Source organism: Benincasa hispida, chromosome 8 (genome assembly GCF_009727055.1).
Source record: "Benincasa hispida cultivar B227 chromosome 8, ASM972705v1, whole genome shotgun sequence".
Lineage (NCBI taxonomy): Eukaryota > Viridiplantae > Streptophyta > Magnoliopsida > Cucurbitales > Cucurbitaceae > Benincasa > Benincasa hispida.
The window spans coordinates 44,830,881-44,847,096 of record NC_052356.1 but is presented as its reverse complement, the minus strand read 5'-3'; the positions used below and the strand labels follow the sequence as shown (position 1 = coordinate 44,847,096).

The window sequence follows — 16,216 nt, the reverse complement described above, 5'->3', positions numbered from 1 at the left end:
TACCATTGACCATTTCAATGAAATTTGATTAAGGAACCTGTCTCCCCACAAAGAGTGCAGTTCTAACATTCTAGAGCTGATCTTATTATGTAAATGAAGTCTAGCACAAATATCAGTATCCTTCATAGTTTATAACCAAACATTTTTTAGAAAGTAAAAGTATTACCCCTTTTATTCTATACATCATAAGCGCATGGAAGGTACTAATGAAGTCATAACATGAAGACTAATGGATATCAAAGTGCTAGTCAGTTACTCTTGCAAGGATTGGAGTACCGCAGGCAGTGGGAGCATGCTTCTCTTCGTATACGAGTTGTCCTCTTACAAAAGTGGCCAAAACTTTTCCAGACAGTCTCATTCCCATATAGGCTGAAATGCTCTATGTTAAAAAAAAATGACAAGAAAGAAGCAAGTCAGCATAACTGCAGAACAAGCCAACAAAGCTCGTAAAAAGGAGATTTGGTTTTAGTTTTAAGGAAAAACAAACTTTTGCTTCATACAGCAATTTTTCATCTAAAAGATTCTTTGCGCATGAAGTATGTACCATTTATATTTGATGCTTCTGAATCTGTAGAGTTAAGGCTCCATAACCATTTGGTTTTTGGTTTTCAAATTTTGAAAATTAAAGCCTATAAATACCCCTTCTACTTCAAAATTTCTTGCTTTGTTAACTACATTTTATCAATGTTGTCAAAGATCAAATCAAGTTTTAAAAATTAAAAAATATATATTATTTTTGTTTTTAGAATATGGCCAAGAATTCAAGTATTTTACTTGAAAAAGGTGCAAATTATTGTAGGAAATTGAGAGGAAATACTTAGATTTTCAAAAACTAAAAACCAAAAATTAAATAGTTGTCAAACAGGACCTAAGATGTTGGAAGTCCAATTCAAACCAGGGAAAATTGCAACTTGAAACAAGTAAAAATGGATATATGAAGAGGAAACAGAGGTGAAATAGAAAACCGGACATACGGGATGTTTCAGATATATGGGAAACTTGTCATTGACATCGTACTCCTCATCTGGTGCCCATGCAACAATATCTGCATGCTTTCCAATAGCAATAGCTCCCTGTAAGATAAAACTAGGATTTCTTATGTCAATGAGTTAGGGTCGATTGCCAGTAATCAAGCATCTCCACTGAACATGGTAGTATATATATCATATTTGCCTTGAAGGTGCAATCGAACTGGCTATTATGTCATTGTTCGTACATTTATATGCAACTTTTCCACCATTAATGAAAACAAAGCAAGTTATTTAGGCTATTTATTGTGATTCAACTCATGATAGATTCATAATATAACAAGCTCATGAAGAAGTTAATAAGAGTATCTCAATCTATTCTGCCCAAAAGTGATCATGTAAAACTTGATAATAGAAGTATGAAAATATTGTGACCTTTAATTCTAGACCAGCAAGCTTGGCAGGCCGCTCACTCCACCACAAAGCGAGTTGCTCCATTGTTACTCCACGTTTCTTTGCGTGTGACCAGGTTGCAGAAAGATCAAACTGCAGATTCTCAAGAAGAATTGATGTCACTATGGAAAACTTGACGAGGGATTTTCAAAAATGGAAAAATACAGAAACTATTTACACAAAATAGCAAAATTTAATCTTCTTTGATAGAGGCTAATAGAGACATCAGTGTCTATCAGTAATAGATACTAATACAAATCTATCATTGATACTATGTGATAGACGTTGATAGAAGTCTATCGGTATTTATTAGTGTTTTTCTTACTATTTTTAAAAATAGTTTGACATTTTTTCTATCGATGAAAATTTCACAGACTTGATTGACAGTTAATTTTCTTGTCAAAGCATCTATTAACACAACTAGCACAAGGAATCCACGTCTTTCTTCCAGTTTGTATCATGCAGAATATAAACTAAACGCATCTGCCAGTGAAGTGTTACGACTAAGGGACCAGCCCCATTTCAAATCTCTCTCAAGGATGTCAACCTATCTTAAATGGCGAGTAGTAATTAAGGGCATGGATATAAATGTCTGAAAACCTAACGATGCAAGTCCAAATACAATTCGTAGACTGTTTTATCAAAGTCAGCAACAAGATTACTCATCGTCAACTAGAAGTATAATTTTCAGTGTGCATAAGTTTGTTCCATACCTAAGAGTGCAAGGAAGGGAGGGGGAAAAAAACGGCAGATGGCAGTGAGAGAATCTAAAGTAAATATTGAATCCTAACCTGCAAAGATGATATACCGCCCCAAGCCTTCAAAAAATCCCCAGAATCAGGTAGCTTCAGATCTGGCAGTGTTGGCGAATGATCAGAACTTAACATGTCAATATGTCCTTCCTGTAATGTTAATTTGAAACAGATGCAACATCAGAGACGATTTAAGAAACATATAGCATGCAAGATCTACAAAAACACCGACCATTAAAGCATCCCATAGTTTTTCTTTGTTGGCTTTATCACGAATTGGTGGAGCACACTTGAAACGAGTATCTCCATCTTTTATATCTTCCTCTGAGAAAGCTAGATAGTGGGTGCATGTCTCAACTGATACGCTATCTCCACTCCTTTTTGCTTCCTGTGAAAATAACATTCTTCGTGCTTTTCATTTTTCAGCTACCTAAGACGGAGTAGACTACTCTTGGATGCAGTAGCATAGTACAAAATATATCGAAGTGGAGCTTGATATGGATTAGACCCAGAGTCACAGAAAAGACTATCAGATGACAGTAAGGAAAGGCATTGCAAAATGGATAGACTAAAATTACCTTAAGAGAGTGAGAAAATATGGGTAGAATAGCTAATAAAATGTTGTATGGCCATTGGGCATCAGGGACATACATGCATTTATGAGAATAGTCTAAAGTACCTTGAGAAGTTCTAAGGTAGAACCTGAATCAGACAAGTGAGCGACGTGAATATGAGCTCCTTCTGCCGAGCCACCTGGCCTTGTATTATTTGTCACCTTTAAGAGCTCTCTTACAGCTGCCTCTTCCCTATTCAATGATACAAGAGAAGAATAGTAGCAAGAAATAGAGTTCGTACAAATCAAATTAAACAGAGGATTAAGGTGTAAATAAGGGAATGAAGTAGGGATAATATATTCTGAAATAACATTAGTTGATCTATATGGTAGAAATCATGCATCCAAGTGGCAGACCCAGTAAGCAGTCCGAGGCCAGAACTCAAAACGCTACCTTGAATCCAAGATCGGGGGAGGTAAGAAGTAATGAAGGAACTCACGATCCACACATTGAGATCGATTTAGAAAATCAAGTAATGTACTCTGAACCAGGAACACTTGAATTGAATAGGATACCAAGATGTCTAGGCTGTGGTAGAAACCACAGAGGACCCTGCCTGCAAGGAACAAATATCTGCTACGAATGTGGACAAGTAGACCACATCAGGAAAAACTGTTCCTATTTCCAGCAACGTAACAGGATTAAACAAGAAAAGACCTCTAGGGAAAATCTGTTATATCAACCTGCACCCACTAGTAGTGGAACTAGATGATTTGTACCTGGGGTATCATCTAGTAAGAACTTTAAGGTTGGGGGAAATCAGAAATCCGGGAGTTCTAATTATTCCGTGGGTTTTGCAGAAAGCCTTGAAACAGATATACCATGAAGGATCATCGTCGAGTTTGATAAGAAACCTCTATGTGAGGAATGCGGGAAAAACCATGAGAAACTATGCTATTACTGGCATCAAGCAAGGCATGTTCTCAAAGAATTCCCTCAATGAAAGACAGAAGAAGAAACGAGTCAGATCCAAAAGACGACATTCCCGGGGTATCACTCAACCGGAGGAAGGTATCCTTAACTAAGCAATCATTAGGGAAGAATGAAAAACTAAGGAAAAGACTGGGAAGAAGAAGAACAAGTGCTGAGGAGGTTAAAAAGGCTATCCCGTATAAAACCTAAGAAATGTAAATAGACAACAAGGAGGTTCCTTGTAAATTGTTGTAAATATCACCAAATGTTAATAAATAAAATTTCTTTACACTAAAATGAATCTCTGATACATCGTAGAAATCATGCTTAGAAGCGTAGACTTCGGAAGCAACTTGAAGTTGAAACCCACAACAATACCTGTAGACAAGAGGAAGAGAGTGAAGGTGAATCTAGTCACCCTCAAGTTGAGGTTAGTATGGAAGAACAAATCTTAGATAGGTTTGCTGAACGATTAGCTGCAGGGCTAGGAACAACTCGGCTAGATCCTAAGAAGTTTGGAATAGAGCGGTTAAAAGCTCTAGGTGCTACACCCTTTGTAGGAACCACAGATCCAACCGATGCCGAAGTCTGGATCAGCCTGTTAGAAAAGTGTTTCAAGGTAATGAGATGCCCTGAAGATCAAAAAGTGACACTCGCTGTGTTCTTTTTACAAAAAGGAACGGAAGACTGGTGGCGAGTATTTGAAAGAAGACAGAAGGAGATGGAGGAACCCACTTGGAAGGAATTTAAAGAAGCATTCTACAATAAATATTATCCTCAATCGTTTCAGGATACAAAATGCAATGAGTTTCTAAAACTCATACGAGGCTCCATGACAGTAGTAGAATATGGAAATAAGTGCACCAAGCTGTTGAAGTACGCCCTCAATATAATTGAGGATGAAGTAGAATGATATAAGCGATTTGAGGAAGGATTGCAGGAAGAAATCCAAACCCCGTAACAGCAATTGCCGAGTGGGATGAATTCTCAAAACTGGTGGAAGCTGCGATGAGGGTAGAAAGGAGCCTGAAGCAGGAAAGAGGTTGAAAAGAAAAATAGTGCATTTAGAACCCCAAGTCCATCTTCAGACAAAACAAGTAAAAAGTCCATGCATGGAGTATCCAGCAAACGGATTTTTAAATCTAAGCATAAGGGCACCCGGGTTTTAAATCAAGTTCAAATAAAGAAACTCAGAAGTCAGGTGGATCAAGTCATTCTGTGGCATCCCCAAAGGAAACAACATAGAAATTCAACCCTTAATAGGACACAATGGTGTTCATCTTGTAATAGATATCATTTAGGATAATGTTTTGGAGATGCTGACGTGTGTGATAATCGCAGACAAGCTAGTCACTATAAGCGGAATTGTCCTCAGTTGAAGAAGGAAGGTCTTATTGCCCAAAGGACAACTTCGCAAACAGTAAATCGACCACTAGGACCTATAGGCACTAGTGAGGGAAGAACAAGTGGAACTAAAAAAGAGTGTAGCAAGCCAATCTCATTAGTAGGAGGAAAACACCTAAAGTTTCAAGAAAGGTAATCAAGCCTAGATAGTTGAAATTTGATGCATAGCCTTACTTTTATAATCTCTGTAAATAAGCTTGATAGTTTGTAACCTATAAAGAATAAATGTATTGAAATAGGGATAGATCGATCGCGTGCGCCGGCTGGAGAACGTTTGAGGCTGAGACGGTTGTGAGCGACGCTGAGGATCCGATTGGTTGTGACCTGATTGCATGCGTCGGCTGTTCGGCTGGAAGATTCCGATCGATGGTGTTTAGCTGGAACATGTATCTCTCACCTCTTGTGACAAGTAAATACTTTTGGTGGTTGTTATAATACAATTATAAACATAGGTTAACCAAAAAGAAAGTTGATATTCTTTGGCACAGCTCCGGCCGAATTTCAAGGACGAAATTCTTTTAAGGGGGTGGTAAATTGTAAGCCCTCGATTCCTTTTCTCCTCATCCAAGCTATAGATGCACTAAACAATTACTTGAACCAAGGAAGTATGATAGGCGTATACTTGAACCTTGGAAGCTAAAAATCAGTGTTTTAAAAAGCGAAAGAGGTGCATGCCTTCAGGCAAGGCGGTATCTTTATGGCATGCGAATATATATATAAAAAAGAGGCTTACGCCTCAATTCATAAAGGCGTACGCCTTATGTCAACAGCCTGGAGGCTTATGAGGCAAAAGCCTCACAAAATTTGAAGATTAAACCAAATACGTTGGACCCTACAACACCAAAATAATTATTATGGTTTTCTTTTTATGTTTTGAACATTGCAAAAAGTTGCCTCAGGAAGTGGAACTCGTAGCTCAATAACATAATATTATTAATAATTGAGTTCTTTGTTGGAGGAAGTGGAACCGACAGAGCCAACTATTATTATTAATTAAATTTTAAAATGGAAACAACCAATATACTAACTTAAAGATACTAAATTATCCTATTTGGCGTATACTAAATTAAAGAGACCATATTAAATTAAAGAGACCATATTTGGCGCATAGTTGAACTCTTGGACGCATAGGATACCATTTAGATGCATACTAAGGTGAAGAAGGAAGAGGAACCACGTGGAAGAAGTAGTCTTGAAACCATGGTGACATATGTGTTGAACTTAAGGAGTTGATGTTTGCGCATGACAAGAGAACCATGCGACCAACATGAGGTAGGACGCATCCAAGGACATGAGGTAGGACGCATCCAAGGAGGGTAAAGTATACATTGATTATGAAGGAAAAATGCGGCCAAAAGAAGAGGAGTATGCGTTGAGTTGGAGCTTACTTGGGGAGTAAGGCCAAATTGATAGTTAGAATGGGCGTGTGGCAAATTTGGAAGTCGTCTTGATTAAAGTATAAGTAGAAGGTGGTCGCCCATGGAGCAAGGAGGAACTTATGCAAGAAGTTGGTGAAGACACCTCGAGGGGTTGTTGTGTTGGGATATGCATGCTAAAGACATCTAAGCATGCATGCCAGGAAGAGCTGGCACAAGGAGAGGGACTTAGCTCTTCCAATCCACTCGTGCAAACTTCATTTTTCTTGAGCCAAAATAGAGAGATTTAAGTGTAAAAAAGAGTTATGGGCTGCCATAGGGTCTGGAGAACAAGAAGGTTGGGAAAATTCGAAATTTCGTAGAGAGGGTCAGTCTATCGCATAGGCCAGCACCAGGTGCCCAACCACCTTGTGTGCCCAGTTGCCACGTGTCACAATCACAGACTTTTGTATACGGGACAGGAAATTGTGCGGCACTTGCTCTAATCCAGCGGGCAAGTCAGTCGTGTTAAAATCGACAGTCGCGAGCAACATCAGTATATAATGTAGCCTCTACTCACGTTTTGAGAGAAAATGGTTTTATAAAATGGGAGAGAGGAAAAGCATTGAAAGCATCATTAAAGAATGCATTGAAGACTAACAGTTGCAAGAAGCTTTGGATTGCAAAGAGTACATCAATACATTGGCCAGGGAGTTAACTAGTGGGTTTCCCCTATAGTGCATTCTGAGCAATTTCTAAAATGCCTAACTAGCATATGAAAAGAGGTGAGCAGTCACTCGCATGAAAAATAACATGAAATAAAAAACAACTTGCTAAACTAATTACAAGACTCAAAGATAGGATGGTTTGGATATGCAACCATGGGCTAACATTACCCTGGACGAGCATGCCCAAGACATTCTCCCCCACTTAAACAATTGACGTCCATGTCGACTAGTGTAGCTAGAACTCAACAATCTTCTGCTTCCAAGCTTCTAAATCTTCCACATTCCCAACTTGTTTCTTCCACAGGGAGGTTTTTCCACTTAACCAGATATTTGTAGACTCTCTGAGTGGGTCTTCTGGTCTTTCTAACTTTGTCAGCAAGGATCTCCTCTACTTCCTTGTCTTCCTTCTGCTTCAGGTCAATACTTAGTCGAACACTCTCATTACGATGATCATCTTTAGGATCGGGATGATAAGGCTTTAAGTTGCTTACATGAAGTACTGGGTGAATTTTTATCCATGCAGGCAACGCCACCCTATATGAGGTAGTCCCAATCTTCTTGAGAATTTCCAATAGACGTTCATACTTTCTAACAATACGCTGGTCCTAACGGCTTCTGACAATACACTGGTCCTAGCGGCTTCGAAATCGGTTCTTTCTGGTCTCAACTTTACGAGGACCTGGTCTCCTGCTCAAAATTCGAGGGGGCAGCGCTTCTTATCAGCCCACTTGTTCATATGTTTGGAGGTTTTCTCCAAGTATGCTCAAGCGATGTCGGTAGTCTGCTTCCACTCTTCGGTAAAGTTGTGGGCTTAAGGATTTTTCCCTGCATACGGATGGTCAACAATATAAGGCAACAAAGGTTGCCTCCCACTAACGATTTCAAAAGGGCTCTTTCCTATTGACGAGCTTGTTTGACAATTGAAACAAAACTGGGCTACGTCAAGTAACTGGACCCAATTCTTCTGGCAAGCATCGACAAAGTGGCGTAAATATTCCTCCAATATGCAATTGAATCTCTCTGTTTGGCCGTCAGTTTACAGATGGTAACTTGAGGATACGTAGACCTGTCCCAATGAACGCAAACAGTTCGATCCAAAATGTGCCATGCATCTTCCATCTCTGTCACTAACAATATTCGTCGGAACTCCCCACAACTTCACTATGTGCCTAAAGAACAATTGGGTTGTCAGCTTAGCGGAACATTGTTTCGGCGTAGGTACGAAGGTGGCATATTTCGAACCTGACAATGATAACCAAGATGGCCTCATGATCACCCACCTTCAGGAGATGGGTAATAAAATCCATGGATACACTTTCCCATGGTCTGGTTGGTACAGGCAGGAGCTCCAGGAGCCCAGCAATATTCGCTTTCTTGATCTTGTCTTGCTAACAGATAAGACAAGTCTTGGTATACTGCATGACGCCATCTCTCATATTGGGCCAAAAATAGCCCTGCTTTAACAATGCATAAGTTCTCTGCCAACTGGGATGACCGACCCTGTAACAGCTTCTTCCTTAAGTCTCCCACTGTGGGCGATTCCCTTTTGTCAACAGCAAATCTCCCTCTGCCCAGAACTTCCTGGTTTTACTGACTTTAGCTAGAGCGATGACAGCTTGGGTAGAAGGGTCCTTCCATAAGAACTCTTTGATGATGTCCCGTATTGACCCTTCGACCTTTATTTGCATGAATGTGGGCTAACATGCACAGGCCCGCATGCTCACCCTTCCGACTCAAAGTGTCGGTTGCTTGGTTACTNCTGTCTCTTATACACATCTAGATGTGTATAAGAGACAGCTTTGATGATATCCCGCATTGACCCATCGACCTTACTTGCATGAATGTGGGCTAACATGCACAGGCCCGCATGCTCACCCTTCCGACTCAAAGTGTCGGTTGCTTGGTTACTCGTCCCTTTCTTGTGTTCAAACTTAAAATCGAATTCAGCCAGGAACTCTTGCCATCGCACCTGCTTAGAAGTCAACTTGGACTGTTCGAAGAAGTGACAAATGGCATTGTTATCGGTCTTCACTACAAAGGAGGACCTTAATAGATAGAGTCTCCAGGCCCTCAAACAGTGGACCACGATCAACATTTCCTTCTCACAGACTATATACCTCCTCTCCGCGCTGTTCAGTTTCCGACTTTCTTAGGCCACAAGATGGCCTTCCTGCATGAGGACACCCCCGAGGGCGTACTCTGATGCATCCATCTCTACCTCAAACGGCTTCGACACGTCAACTAGACCAAGGACAGGACCCCCTGTCATGGTTGACTTTAGCTCTTCAAAGGCGTTCTAACATTCTGCCGACCATCGCCAAACCGTACCTTTCTTCAATAACTCGGTTAGTGGGGCAGCTCTCCTTGAAAACCCTTTGATGAATCGACAATAATAGTTAGACAACCTCAAGAAGGAACGCAACTCTGTCACAGAGGTGGGGACTTGCCACTCCTGTATAGCCTACAACTTCTCATTATCCATTCCAATCTTTCCATATTCAATTACATGACCCAAGAAGTTTATTCGTTGTTGCGCGAAAGCACATTTCTCTTTCTTGATATACAACTGATTCTGTTGCAACTTATCAAAGACTAATCGGAGGTGAACTTAGTGTTCTTCCAGGATAGGACTGTAGACAACTATGTCATCCAGATAAACCACCACAAACTGGTTGAGAGACTCGTGAAAAACTTGGTTCATCATGATATAAAATGTGCAGGGGCATTCGTCAAACCAAAGGGCATCACAAGAAATTTGAAGGCTCCGTATCTTGTCAAGCAAGTGGTCTTCAGTTCGTCGCCTTCCGCTATGTGAACTTGATAATAACCGATTTGAGGTCGAGCTTCATAAAGTATCAAGCTCCATTTAACTAATCAAACAAATCAGATATGATCGGCAATGGGTATTTGTTGTGAACCGTGACTTTGTTCAAAGCCCTGTAATCAATACATAGTTGTAACATCTCATCCTTCTTCTGAAACAAGACCAAGGTCCCATAGGGCGCTTTCGCTAGGCGGATGAAGCCAACGTTCAGTAGCTCATCTAGTTATTTCCTGAATTCAGAGAGTTCCGAAGGAGCCATCCGGTAAGCATTTTTCATCGGCGGTTTGGCTCCTGGCACCAATTCAATTTCATGATCAATCTCTCGTCGGGGAGGTGAAGTCTTTAGCAAGCTTCGCGGCATGACATCAGCATATTCATTTAGAACTTCCTGGATTTCAATAGGAACAGGCTTTTTCTCAGTAGGCTCATCAATAACCGGGATAGTCATAAAGGTGAGCTTTTCTCTACTGAGCCTTTCTTCAGCTGAAGGGCGGAGATCATTCTCACTCCACTAGGCTGCTTGATGTTAGCTGGGACTACCCTGGGGTTACTGCTTGTAATGTAGGCACTTGGCTAAAGGCATGGGGATGACTTTGTGCTCCAAGAGGAACTCCATTCCAAGCACAACGTCAAAGTCATCCATGAGCACAACAACAAAATCAACATTTCCATTCCATTCGCCCATTTTCAGGGATACCCTTTTTGACATCCCCACAACGAGGAGAGCTTCAAAGTTAACGACTTTCATTTTGCCTGTGTCTCTCTCGACCTTCAATCCTAGACATCGAGCCTTCGACTCCGAGATGAAATTATGGGTTGCCTTTGAGTCTACCATGGTGCCTTTCATAGGTTTGGAATTGATGATTGCATCAATAAACATAAGTCCCCTTTCTGAAGCATCCTTATGACAAGAGGCTTTCTTTTGGATTGCTAACAAGAATTTCAATGCTCCCACTCAAGGAGTTTCCTCATCCTCTTCTTCCTTTTAAGCTTCAGCTTCTGCCTCTGTTTCACTACTATATTGGACTGAGGCTTGTAAGGCTGTCAAGGCGGCTCGGTGCGAGCACTCAGTTAATCGAAGAGGACCTTTGCACAGAAAGCAAGAGAAGGGTCTTTGTTGATTTGGGTTTGCTTGATAGGAACCTCGGGAGGGGCCTGCACCCGTGGTTTACGATTTCTTGTCATTTACAAAGTTCTTCGGGGGATTCGCCTTAAGAGCCTTATTCCCTTGATTCGGCGCTTGCACATTTTTCTTTTGGGGAGCTTGTTCACCGTTGTAGTCAAGCAATCTCTCCACTACGGCCAGGGCGGAAGCAAGATCCTGAACTTTCTACTCGTATAATTTAGTTCTAACCCATGGCTTTAGTCCTTCAACAAAGCAAAACACTTTATCCTTCTCGGACATGCCCCTGATGTCTAACATGACAGCCGAGAATCGTAGTCCCTGATTGTCCCTATGTGTTTAAGTTCTCGTAACTTCCTTCTTGCAATAAACTCGACATTCTCAGCGAAAAATTGGGCCCTTAGTTCTTTCTTGAGATCTTTCTCTTTTTCAATGGTGCATCAACCATTCTGAATATCATTCATTTCAGACCTCCACCACAGCTTTGCATCATCAGCAAGATGCATAGAGGCCAACGTCACCTTTGTTTCTTCAGCGACGGTTCCACTCACTTTGAAATACTGCTCCATGTCAAAGATGAAATTCTCAAGTTCTTTAACATCACGGTTCCCATTGAAAGCTTTGGGCTCCGGGATCTTGAACTTGCTCAATACAATGCATGTCTGGTTAGGGGTTTGGTTCCCCACCGCATGCATTGTCAAATTCACTTGCGTCTTCATTTCTGCCATCTCAGCTTTGATGGCATCTATTGTTGCTCTAAAGTCGTCAGCCAGATCATTTAATAACTTTAGTATGTTCTTTTGCAAACTATCAAGTTCTTTGACATGCTCCTCCATGTGTCCGGTAGAGCTCGTGGAGCTATCCCCACACTCAAACTTACCAGGCCAAGTAGTTTTGTGTTTCAACGAATCAACTCTCAGCGCCAATTCTTTTATTGGCAGCCCATCTACTCAGACATTCAGTGCCTCAATTCCTTCGACCTTTTCTTCTAACCCATCAAGGCAGGTTTGGACATATCTCACTTCATCGGGCAATTCCCTTAGATACAGAAATTACTTTTCAATCTCAATAAGTCACTCAAACTACGACTTCGATCATCGTTTCGTTGCGGACATGATTGCAGTCTTTACTAGCCAAGGAGCTAACTAAGCTCTGATACCACTTGTCACAATTGCAGACTTTCATATACGGGACAAGCGATTGTGCGACACTTACTCTAATCCGGCGAGCAAGTCAGCCATGTAAAAATCAAAAGTTGCAGACATCGGTATATGATGTAGCCTCTACTAACATTTTGAGAGAAAATGGTTGAAAAGAAGGTAGAAGAGAGAAAAAAAAGACACAAAGTTACGTGGAAACCCTAGATTAGGGAGAAAAACCACGATGAGAGATTTTTATTCTTAATTTTCTGATACATAGTACTCAACACAGGACATGTATAAATAACCAAACTGAGAGAAACCCTAGACAGTAGACGCTAAGTAAAAGACTAAAATGCCCTTAGGGCTAAATAACAATTTCAATACTCCCCCTCAAGTTGGGGCATAAATATCAATGAGGTCCAACTTGCTAATACAAGTGTCGAGCGTCTGTCTAGGTAACCCCTTGGTCAGAACATCCGCAATTTGTTGACTAGACGGGACATAAGGGATACAAATGTTACCGTTGTCTAGTTTCTCTTTGATAAAATGTCGGTCTATCTCAACATGTTTAGTTCTATCATGCTGAAGAGGGTTATTAGCAATATTAATGGCAGCCTTGTTGTCACAGTAGAGTCTCATCGGGTCATGACTCTCTTGATGAGGATTTACTAATACCTTCTTCAACTAAATTTCTTCACAAATGCCCAAGCTCATAGCTCTGTATTCAGCTTCGGCACTGCTTCTAGCCACGACACCCTATTTCTTACTCCTCCATGTGACTAGATTTCCCCATACGAACGTACAATACCCCGAGGTTGAATTCCTATCAGTAACGGAACCGGCCCAGTCTAAGTCTATGTAGGCTTCGATGCATCTTTTATCATTTTTCCTAAACACCAAGCCCTTTCCAGGTGTCGACTTTAGATATCTCAAAATCCGAGTAATGGCCTCCATGTGTCTCACATACGAGGCCTGCATAAACTGGCTCACCAAACTCACTGCATGTGAAATATCAGGTCTAGTGTGTGAAAGATATATCAGCTTCCCTACAAGTCGTTGATATCTTTCCTTGTTCACCGAAATGTCGTTTACCGATTCTACCAGATTGCTGTTTACCTCTACAGGCGTATCTGCAGATTTACATCCAGTCATTCCAGTCTCTCATAATAGGTCTAATGTATATTTTCTCTAAGACACTAAGATCCCTTCCTTTGATCTCGCTACCTCCATGCCTAGGAAATATCTAAAATTACTGAGATCTTTAATCTCAAACTCTTCTGCCATCTTCTGTTCAACTTGTCAATTTCTACAAAATCATTCCCTGACAGAATAATATTGTCAACATAGACAATTAACACAGTTACTTTCCCTGGTGCTGATTTCTTAGTGAACAGGGTGTGATCAGAATGCCCCTAAATGTATCCCTGGGTCTTGACAAAGGTAGTGAACCGATCGAACCAGGCTTTAAAGAACTATTTCAGACCATACAGGGACTTCTTTAACTTGCAAACCTGACCCCCAAACTGCGCTTCAAAACCTGGAAGAGGAGTCATATATACTTCTTCTTCCAGCTCACCATTCAGAAACGCATTTTTCACGTCCAACTGATGTAGGGGCCAGTCTAGGTTCACGGCAACAGAGAGGAGAACCCAAATAGTGTTGAGTTTTGCTACTAGCGAGAAGGTTTCTGAGTAATCCACCCCATACGTCTGAGTGAATCCTTTCGCAACCAATCTGGCCTTATATCTGTCGAGAGTCCCATCGGACTTGTATTTAACGGTGAACACCCATTTGCACCCGACTGTTCTGTGACCTTTCGGAAGGGCAACTAGATCCCACGTTTTGTTGGTCTTGAGGGCTCGCATCTCCTCCATAACTACGGCTCGCCATTCGAGGATTTCCAAAGCCTTGTACATATGTCCTAGAATCATCACGGTGTCCAGACTAGTGGTGAAGGCCTTGAATCTTGTTGACAAGCTATTGTAAGATAAGAAGCTTTTCATAGAATACTTGGTGCATGACCTCGTGCCCTTTCATAGAGCAATCGGTAAGTCCAGGGTAGCATCAATCTCACTAGTCCTGTCAACCTTTTCCTCTGTATTCTTCTACTGCACATTTTTAGTTTCTTATGCATCATCAGGTGGTAATTCATTGCTCTCATCCTCCTTAACTTCGCCAGAGTTCACTGCATAGCCAGAGTTCATTGCATTACTTTCAACATATTTATTATCATCAAGAGTATGGTTACCTTGAGCTGGCTCTGGTTCCGACTCTTAAACATCTTCCAGTAGAGCAACAGGGGGAACTATTTTGGGGACTATTTCCTTTCGGAGATTCTTCCAATAGTAGATTACCCAAGGAACTTGTTTTGTAGGAAGGATAGGATCATTAATGTCTGGAATGGGTTTAGGAAACAGGTCTACGGGAATGGAATAAGTGGACGACGTGTTAGCCTCTTCACTCAGAGTCTCCCCCTGAAGAGGACTAACGAGAAATAAAGGTTTGTCTTCTTGAAAGGTGGCATCCATGGTGACAAAGTACTTTCGAGAAAAAGGCCGGTAATACTTGTAGCCCCGTTGATGGAGCGGATACCCAACAAAGACACATTTTTGGGCCCTAGGAGTGAACTTACTCTGGGTACGGTGATTATGGATGAAAACCATGCACCCAAACACCCGAAGAGGAACATCTGAGAAAAGACGGGTAGAAGAGGACTCTTTGAAATGAGCTAAAGGAGTTTGGAACTTGAGCACACGAGAAAGCATCTGATTTATGAGATGGGCTACAGTGAGTACAGCATCTCCCCATAGGTACGAGGGTAGGGACGCAGGGATCATGAGGGCCCGAGCGACCTCAATAAGGTGACGATTTTTCCATTTGGCCACCCCATTCTGTTGTGGTGTACAGGCACAGGAGTTCTGGTGGATGATACCTTTAGAGACTAAAAAATCACGGAGGGACTGGTTAACAAACTCACAGACATTGTCACTCCGAAAGATAGCAATTTTGGCATTGAACTAGGTTTCGACGATGGTGTAAAATTGTTGAAAGACGGTAGTAACTTCGGACTTATCCGTAAGAAGGAACACCCATGTAAGACGGGTGTGACCATCTATGAAGGTGACAAACCACCGTTTACCTGACACGGTTGTGATATTAGATGGGCCCCACACGTCACTATGTATCAAGTGGAAAGGCCGGGAAGATTTATAAGGTTGTGAAGTAAAGGACACCTGAGGTTGTTTTGCACGAATACACACATTGCAAGATAAAGGTGAAACATTAACATTATGAAACAAATGAAGAAACAGACACTTCATATAATAAAAATTTGGATGTCCAAGACGAAAATGCCATAATAAGAAATCAGTTTCAGATATAGTATGAGAAGACAATAAACAAGTGTTAGATAAACTTCTAGAGGAAGCATCCTCAGAGAGGAAGTAGAGCCCCCTATTGTGCCGAACAGTGCCAATCGTCTTCCCCGAGCTCAGGTCCTGAAATAAAACATTGTCAAGTGAGAAAACGACATTGCAATTCAGATCTCTGGTTATTTTACTGACAAACAGCAGGTTACAAGATATCTTTGACACATGCAAGACATTTTGTAAAATTAACCCTTGAATTGGAGATAAGTGACCCTTCCCAACACCAGAGGCAAAGGATCCATCTGCAATTCGTATTCTCTCGTTCCCCGCACTTGGATAATAGGAGAGGAATTGATCGGATGATCCAGTTAGATGGTCCGTTGCTCCTAAGTCAAGAATCCAGGATTCATCTCCTTCAACCAAGAAGCTAAAAGACTGTTAAGTACCTGATTGTGCGACATTGCCGATTCCAATCGTACCTGACTCCACCTAGCTGGTGACTGGTGATGTACCATCCCCTGTTTCACTGACAAGGGCTCGACCGGTTTTTAGACATCATTTGGAAGGCATCGC

The 16,216-nt window shown here is 41.3% G+C and overlaps 1 protein-coding gene across 3 annotated transcripts in view; it reads right to left on the bottom strand.

Annotated features, from left to right (window-relative positions):
• The window catches only part of LOC120083782 (allantoinase), a 30,367-nt gene continuing 14,151 nt past the window's right edge, over positions 1–16,216 (bottom strand). For 2 of the 3 annotated variants that reach the window (XM_039039650.1, XM_039039648.1), the window contains 6 exons: positions 2,853–2,979; positions 2,406–2,561; positions 2,213–2,323; positions 1,404–1,514; positions 975–1,073; positions 1–379 (listed from right to left, as the gene is read on the bottom strand). In XM_039039650.1, the coding sequence (XP_038895578.1) occupies positions 245–379; positions 975–1,073; positions 1,404–1,514; positions 2,213–2,323; positions 2,406–2,561; positions 2,853–2,979 (739 nt within the window). In that variant the 3' untranslated portion in view covers positions 1–244. Of the gene's footprint in view, positions 380–974; positions 1,087–1,403; positions 1,515–2,212; positions 2,324–2,405; positions 2,562–2,852; positions 2,980–16,216 lie in introns of all 3 variants that reach the window. The other variant, XM_039039649.1, reaches the window with a different exon arrangement.